Raw genomic sequence first — 8,496 nt, 5'->3', positions numbered from 1 at the left:
GAAGAATTTATAATTTTATGACAAATGAAGAAGAGAGAGAGTCCCAACTTTAGAGTCAACTATCATCTTGTTGCCAGAGGAGCCAAAATTATAGGTTAGGGACATTCAATGTAACGGCATACAGAGAGAGCTTGCAAAGACTTTTTTAAGCATGAAATGGCAGGTATGCTAAAATGTCTAAGCAATAATTCATGTATTTGGATCAGAAAATCAAGTAGGCAACAGGGAACAGCACGGGCAGCATGCCCATTCAAAAGCAACCACAGGACACAGACAATCATTTCATCAGAAAATCACACATTTTACTTGGGAAACAAACCTAGGAATGTGGACAGATTGGGATTTGGTATGAACAAAATTATTTGTGTTGCACATGACGATCTCAAAACTAATAGAGAAAGGAATGTGAGCGGAACTGAAAGAGTGTGTGAATGTCCCAAACCTTGAGTTAACCGTTGTCATCTCAGCAGACTATATTGATTGAAAGTGAGTCGAGGGTTGAAATTTAACCACACACGAGGCAATAATTCATCTCTTCCGACTACAAAACCTGCCCGCCATTGCTGTCCATTCGGGACATACATATTAATCACAACATCAAAGTCCACATAAATTTTTTCTTTTAAATGTCTTTGTCGACAAAATCAAAAAGAGAATTATAAAGAAAATAATGTTAGTATGTCCTCTTATTCTCTTATTTTGATTGTTTATATATTTAATTTTTTTTAATTACTGATTAAGAAATTGATTATTAATATATTGATTTTTTTATTTTTTAAAAATATTAAAAAAATGTTAAAAAAAGTGAAAAAAAATTTAAAAAATTAAGTTTTACCTAAGTGGCACGTCCAACGTTCACTATTGAGTAACAACCTAGCATTACTTTTGTAAAGAATTAAGAGAAACGTTTTACCTTATTCCATAAAAATAAATTTAAAAATTGAGATAATTAAAATGATATATTAGATTATAAAATTATTTTATTATAAAATAAATTTAATATATAATTAGTTTTTTCAGGTAGCATTTATTCAAATTAATTGACATGCAGGCCAGATCCACGTGTTAAATGACCATTAGTTTGTCTAAATTCTCCTATTGAAGTCCACAAAAGCCAAACAATTAATGCATCCAAAACTTGGTTGGTTGGTCCCGTTTCTGCCAAATTTCCTAGACCTCTTTCCCACTAACGTTTGAACCTTTTAGAATTTCGAGTCGAGGAGATAGATAGTGGGATTGATCCATGCATACATATACCAATCTCGCTCATATAAAGAAAAATTAAGATATCCTTTGTTTATATATATATAACACGAAAATTAAATAAAATATTATTAGAATATAATTTTTTAATATTATTTATTTTAAAATTTTAAAAAATTAAATTATTTTTTATATTTTATTTAAAATTTTAATAAAATTATAATAATAAAATAAAATGAGATACTTCGTGAAAAGAACCCAACCTTAGATTGAGTTTTCGTTATGACCAAATTGTCCCACAAAGCTCACTATATATATATATATATGCATCTCTTCCACTGAAGAGAAAGAAAGAGTTGCAGGTGGGGTCTAATAGAGAGACTTTGAATCATGGAGCTCCAACTGGTTGCAAAGATATTCATGTCCTTTGCACTGCTTGGTTTCATTGGATTGCTGATACGGTTGTATAATGCTCTGGTGGTGAAGCCCAAGAGGCTCCGATCTGCGCTCAGGAACCAAGGCATCACCGGACCGCCGCCAACTTTACTGCTCGGAAACATTAGGGAGATAAAGAAGGCAAGATCCACCACCACAATTAATGCTCCCACCGGTGAAAACCCCGTCACCCACAACTGTGCCACAATTCTTTTTCCCTTCTTCGAGCAATGGAGGAAGCAATATGGTATATTATGCTTAAGTCATCAACATCATCTCTTTCCCTTCTTCCATCTCAGTTTTGAACTCATTTTCTAAGTTTGATGATGATCTGTTAGGCAGCCTCTCACTTTGTTTCTTGCATCTGCACTGAACAGGTCATGTGTTTGTGTTTTCTCTCGGCAACACACAAATACTGTTCATAAACGAACCTGATGTCGTGAGAGAGATAACCACATGCACATCCTTGGACTTGGGAAAGCCATCGTATCAGCACAAAGAGCGTGGTCCTTTGCTTGGTCAGGGAATTCTCACCTCAAATGGCGCTGTTTGGGCTCACCAGAGGAAAATCCTTGCTCCTGAATTATACATGGAGAAGGTTAAGGTATGATTAATTCAAAGAACAGATTTCTTCTTTTGCTCCTAAATTAATTTTTAACAGTAGAAATAATGGATTGATATGTGGACGTTCTGTAGGGAATGATGAACTTGATCACGGAATCTACAATCAATCTGCTGAACACATGGAAGAGTAGGATTGAGACAGAGGGTGGAACCGCAGACATAAAAATCGACGAGTATATGAGAAGTTTCTCAGGCGATGTGATCTCAAGAGCATGTTTTGGCAGCAACTATTCCAAAGGGGAGGAGATTTTCGTAAAACTACGAGCTCTGCAGGAGGCCATGTCAAAGAAAGTTTTATCCACTGGAGTCCCTGGCTTGAGGTGCCACCATTTTTCCATGAAATTCGTAACCAATATGTCCTTAATTTCAAGATATAGGGAGACTTGACTGATTTCTGCACACGAATATGTTTACAGGTACCTTCCCACGAGGAGCAACAGGGAAGCATGGGGATTAGAAAAAGAGGTTCGAAATTTGATACTGCAGGTGGTGAAGGAGAGACAGAAAGCCTCCTATGAGAAAGATTTGCTGCAGATGGTTCTTGAGGGCGCCCAGAACAGTGACCTGAGCCAAGAGGCAACCGACCGCTTCATTGTCGACAACTGCAAGAACATATACTTGGCTGGGTTTGAGACCACCGCAGTTTCTGCAACATGGTGCCTTATGCTGTTGGCTTCAAATCAAGAATGGCAAGACCGTGTCCGTGCTGAGGTTCTTGACATCTGTGGAGGCGCTACCCCTGATGCGGATATGATTCGGAAGATGAAACAGGTCCTCCTGCCGACTATAATAACAGAGAACAGAAGATGAATAAACTTTTAAATTGTTTAATACTCATTAACATGGTCTCTTGTTCCTGCAGCTCACGATGGTGATTCATGAATCATTGCGGCTTTATCCCCCAGTAGCGGTGGTGTCTAGGGAGGCCTTCAAGGACATGAAATTCGGGGACATTAATGTTCCCAAGGGTGTCAACCTCTGGACTATGGTTCTGACCTTGCATACTGATCCAGAAAACTGGGGACAGGATGCCTACAGATTCAACCCAGATAGATTTGCAAACGGAATAACGGGTGCTTGCAAGCTTCCACACTTGTACATGCCATTTGGAGTTGGGCCCCGCGTGTGTCTTGGACAGAACTTGGCCATGGTTGAACTCAAGATACTTATAGCTCTCATTCTGTCCAACTTCTCCCTCTCCCTCTCCCCCAAGTACTGCCATGCACCTGCTCTTAGGTTAGTTATTGAGCCTGAACATGGAGTAGATCTCTTGGTGAGGAAGTTGTAGGCTTTTTCCCTTGATTGGGCTTGCTCTTGCTCGATACGACAAGAATATAGAAAATAAAATTTTTTTTCGTAATGGTAAACTTCTCTAGGTAACTAGGATTTCCTGCTGTGATCGCAGGTAAACGATGAAGTGCAGAGTTGTTCACTCTTCTGCATTTAATATCCTTTCCATTTCTTGTTCCTATGTTTGTTTGTACTCCTTGTTTATACCCCTGTACTGAATAAGATTTGAATATCCTTTGTTCCGAGAGGTTGGGATGAACTATTGGACGACTGGCTCGTTTGTTTTTACATATGGGAATTGAGATTAAGGTATTGTTTGGTTATATAAAATCAAATCATATTATCTCATATAATTATTATAATTTTTTTAACTCTCATACAAAATATAATAAATAATTTAATTTTTTTAAATTTTAAAATAAAAATAATATTATAATAATATTTTATTCAACTTTTAATAAAATATCTCATCTCTTTAGAATTACGTATAAAAGTTAAATAAAATATTATTAGAATAAATTTTTTTTAATATTATTCTTATTTTAAAATTTTAAAAAATTGAATTGTTTATTTTATTTTATGTAAAAATTTAAGAAAATTATAATGATTAGATAAGATGAGATAAATTGATAAGAATTGTGAAAATAATCAAATATAAACTTGACCATGACATCACAAAAACAGGGAGTCAGGGACTTTGCATCATCCCGGAAATTTACTTATCTTTTTGGTGAAGCACGCATTGATTTATATGAAAATGGAGCATCTATGGGCAACGGCCGTTGGAATTTGTTTTGGTTTTTTTTTTTTTTCTTTGTTTCACTGTTTAGGTCTTTTTTTTATTATTTTATTTTTTCAAAAAAAGTGGTCAAGGTAGAGAATAGGTAAAGAATGACAGAAATTACAGCGAAGGCGAAGGGGGAGTTAGAAAAGGAAGTGTTGGTTGAAGATATGGGGTGGAATGTTCTCTCTGGGAAAGCTTCCAATAATATTAGTGATTGCAGCTCATCTAGCAAGATTGTCACTTTGGTGGACTTAAGTAGTCTCCTATAGCTGCCAACTGGATGTCTTTTGTCTTTGATAGACCGCAATAAATCGTGGGTATGTTCTGATGGGGATGGGGATGGTCCTCCACCGAGTCCTTCGGCAACATTCCACGTTTTACTTTTTCATTTCGTAAAGGAAGGGTTTGCTACGGTAATTCGGACGTTTGGTGGACCCTTTGTAGAGTTGTGGGTTTCGGAGAAGAGAAACAGTTTAAGAGCATTATCATTGACTTGATTAAATATATCTTTAAAATTTAGTTAATATCATATTTTTTTATATTTTTTTATTCTATTTAAATTCAATCTATTCTCTATATTTAACCAATCATTATAACAGAAATCTAAATTATTTTAAAAATGTCCAATCTAATATGAAGTATTTTTAATATAAATTATCTACATTTTAATCATCTTTCAATTCTAATCAAACCAATGAGAATGCTATACAAAGTGATGTCCCACGGTAATCCCGCATGCCTTGGCAGCTTCATGACTGTTCAGAGCATTTTTCTAATTAGCTTCTCCAAACTTCCAAAAGCGTATAGGCTGTGTTTGATAAGTAAAGCAATCTCGCTGGAGGATTGGATTCAAAATTCGACTGTCTTATTTAATCGTTATAATTTTTATAAATTTTTATATAAAATATAATAAATAATTTAATTTTTTTAAATCTTAAAATAAAAATAATATTTTATTTAATTTTCATCTCATCTCAACTCAACTCAACTCACTGTCTAAATCTTCACTTAGACTACTTTATTACTATTTACAAACAGTTCATTATTATTCATAAACTATTAATCTCTCTCTCTCACACACACACTTCCGAGTTTTTCGACTGTATCTGTAGTTGAACTAGACGCCCTTCAACTTTGAAGGGAAACTTAATTTGCCCTTGTGAATTTGTGATGGCAGCTAAGCATAATCCAATTACGACATGAGGCCGTTTCATTCTAGGATAAAGGCTTCCCTTGGATCTAAAAACTTCCCATTTCCGACAATCTGAATCTAGAAACAAGACAAAATATAACTTAATTATTTCTGGCCATGTGAGAATTAACATGGGTTAGAGAAGCGGTGATGAGGCAAAATATGGGTCTAGGTTCGTTTTCGACACTTGTTTTGTATCCAGACTAAAACTGGTGGAAATGGGAGTATTTCAAACAGATGGGGAGGCGCTATCCTAAAGTACTTATATGATCACAAAGCCCCTCATCCTGGAACAGGATGTGAAATCTTAGCCCTAAAATCTGATAGCGTCTCAGATCAATTCCCAAGATGCACCACTTCATTCACTTGCAGATTAATATTGACTTAACATAGAAAATACCAATTTGATGATATTTCTTATATCAACACTCTTCACGGTTTCAAAATGCAACTCCTAAATCAACCTCCTGATGAGTTAACCTTCAAAAATTAAATTATGAACTGCCTGCACTATCTTACAAAGTTGTATGCAAACTTCACCAAACTCAACTTCTACAGTTCTACTTACTATTACATGAAGAAAAATCCAAACTGATAAGGAAATGCAGTTGGCTTGGCAGAGAAGGAAAATGCTTTATACTTTAACCTCCTCTTTCGATCCAGGGGGCAAGAAGCGCTCCCACCATCCAGATTCATACTTTGGGTAAGGTGCTACCCAGTTTTTTGGTTTCTCAAACTCTATATTGGCAGGATTAGAGGCTAATGCCTCTCCAATACTATCAGCCTCAAAGCTTTCTGATAAAACTCGGTCCAGTCTTAACTTCATGAACCTGCCGAACCACAAGATTATATTGGTCAGATAAGAGCTAGATACAGGGTAAACAAAAAATATTACTTTTATTTCATTAAAGGGTGTGGGGTTTTCCAATGCACCAAATGTATCTATATATATATATATTCAAGAACGCCATGCAATTATCATTACATAATATTATTTGAACCAATGGAGTCTCCAACTTTCATCAGCAAAACAACTGAAACGAAGAGAATATGGATCACACACCCAGGCAGTCAAGCTGTACCTGTCAATTGTTACCCATACAAGTAGGAAAAAGGAATAGGTATACTGGATGGAAATTACCCATACAAGTAGGAAAAAGGAATAGGTATACTGGGTGGAAATTATAACTAAGTATTCATACTCCAATAGCATAGAACATCAAAATTATAGAGCCCAGGGTCTTCTGCAGGTGAAACAAACTCAGAGCCTGCTGTTTAAAGTTTGTTAAGTTTTGGTTCAACAGCAAGATAGTTATGTGATTCTAGAAATTCGGCATTGTCAACTATCAATGTGAGCGTTATATAAAAGCACACAAACAACAGAAAATAGAACTCATAATCAGTCGCCATTTTAGCAGTGATATTCTTACGTGATCCAGGGACCATTGGTTGAAACCAGAGCGACAGCAGGTCTTCGTAACCTCTTAGTAATGTTGGGGAATTTATCCAAGAATTTGGGCTCGATGACGAGCCAAAAATCCTGCTCTTTATCACGCTCTCCATAGAGACGAAGCCGCTCAGACAAGAGCTCCTGGAAATGCTCCTCTTCATCTAGCATGAATTTTGCGTTTGCAACAACGAAATAATATTTGTTGGCTTGTTGCTGTAGGGATAGATAAGAAATGAGATTAGAGTATTTGTACAATTCAATCCCAAAATCTGCAGGCGACGAAAGGAATCGAGTGTTAGGTGAGATGGTTTGGGTCCAAATGAATAAGCAGACTGAATTGGATCTGGGATTGGTGAGTAAAACTCAGTGATCTGATGTGAATTTGCTGAATAGCATTTTTGCTATGCTGAATAATCATTTCTTAAACTAGATAAGAACATCGAAAGAACGTTCTTTTTTAGTTGATGACAAAGTAGCATTATAGCCAAGACTGGCAATGGAAGCGACCTTCTAGCAAATGCTCGGAAGAGCAAATGTAAGTTGCAGTTGGTCATGGTGGAAAATTATGGTCGGTTCGAGCATTACGGTCTGCACATGTACGTTGTATACAAATATATGCAAAAACCACAAACTAGCAAGCTAACTGAAAGCTAAGACGGTAATCAATTTAGCAATCCATACGCACCAAATTACATACATATACAGAGGCAAAATGGGGTACAAGAAGAAACCTTGACGACGGTATTGGAGGGACTGAGATTGTCGGAATCTACGGCGGCGACAGCTGTCTTAACGGAGGAGGAGAAGAACAAGCGCCCACGGTGATCATCGGAATTACCAAAAGACACCAATCGCGGTCGTGAAGAATGATGATGATAATGGCTGCCGCGCCTGCCTCCAGTGCCTTTGATAATGGCAGCAGAGGCACCGCCACTGCCAGCGTATTGGGTTTGAGTTGGAGTGGGCATCCGGATCACCATGGAAGCCCAAGAAGACCCCAGAGAGGGAGTCGCCACGCCCAACATATTTATCCTCTTTCTTCTTTACGGTTCCCTCTGTGTATGTATATTGGAGGAAGAGCACCGGCACAAGGCAAAGACATGAATAGGATAACACAGAAATCTATCTTATCCAGTTTATCTGCTTCCTCTTTTTTATTTTAATTTTTTTCGCTGGCGAGTTCTCTACGTTTTCATTAATTGGTTTAAAAAAATAATAAAAATTCATTTTTTAGACAAAATGCTTTTAACTTCTATAATAAAATCGTTTAAACACCGAAATAATTTTCAACAAAATTTTCATCAAATCCTATACTCATTTCAATCACACAAAAACAACTTTCACCCAAAAAAAAAAATTGAAAATCTTGCGTTCTAAAAATTTTATTCCCAAATACATTTATAATGAATTCTACTATTTTTATAAATTTCAATAAAAATACATCTTAAAGAAATCTTGATACATACAGATACTTTTGAATTAATCTTTTCATTAATTACTATTCACTACTCACATCTT

General features: G+C 36.2%; 2 protein-coding genes across 2 annotated transcripts; one reads left to right on the top strand and one right to left on the bottom strand.

The window, feature by feature from the left end:
- The first annotated feature begins 1,544 nt into the window (after positions 1-1,544).
- LOC108989179 (cytochrome P450 714C2-like) lies at positions 1,545-3,797 on the top strand. The gene is made up of 5 exons (XM_018962704.2): positions 1,545-1,885; positions 2,016-2,242; positions 2,335-2,582; positions 2,679-3,033; positions 3,125-3,797. The coding sequence occupies exons 1-5, from the start codon at positions 1,594-1,596 to the stop codon at positions 3,548-3,550; spliced, it is 1,548 nt and encodes a 515-aa protein (XP_018818249.1). The 5' UTR covers positions 1,545-1,593; the 3' UTR covers positions 3,551-3,797.
- A 2,092-nt stretch (positions 3,798-5,889) lies between these two features.
- LOC108989178 lies at positions 5,890-8,107 on the bottom strand. The gene is made up of 3 exons (XM_018962703.2): positions 7,710-8,107; positions 6,959-7,191; positions 5,890-6,358 (listed from the first exon to the last, which is right to left on the bottom strand). Exons 1-3 carry the CDS (start codon positions 8,001-8,003, stop codon positions 6,163-6,165), a joined length of 723 nt encoding a protein of 240 aa, XP_018818248.1. The 5' UTR covers positions 8,004-8,107; the 3' UTR covers positions 5,890-6,162.
- Positions 8,108-8,496: the final 389 nt, after the last annotated feature.

The sequence above is a fragment of the Juglans regia genome, chromosome 14 (assembly GCF_001411555.2).
Source record: "Juglans regia cultivar Chandler chromosome 14, Walnut 2.0, whole genome shotgun sequence".
NCBI classification, from domain to species: domain Eukaryota; kingdom Viridiplantae; phylum Streptophyta; class Magnoliopsida; order Fagales; family Juglandaceae; genus Juglans; species Juglans regia.
Note: the sequence above shows the minus strand (reverse complement) of the source record. Positions and strands in the feature narration are given on the sequence as shown.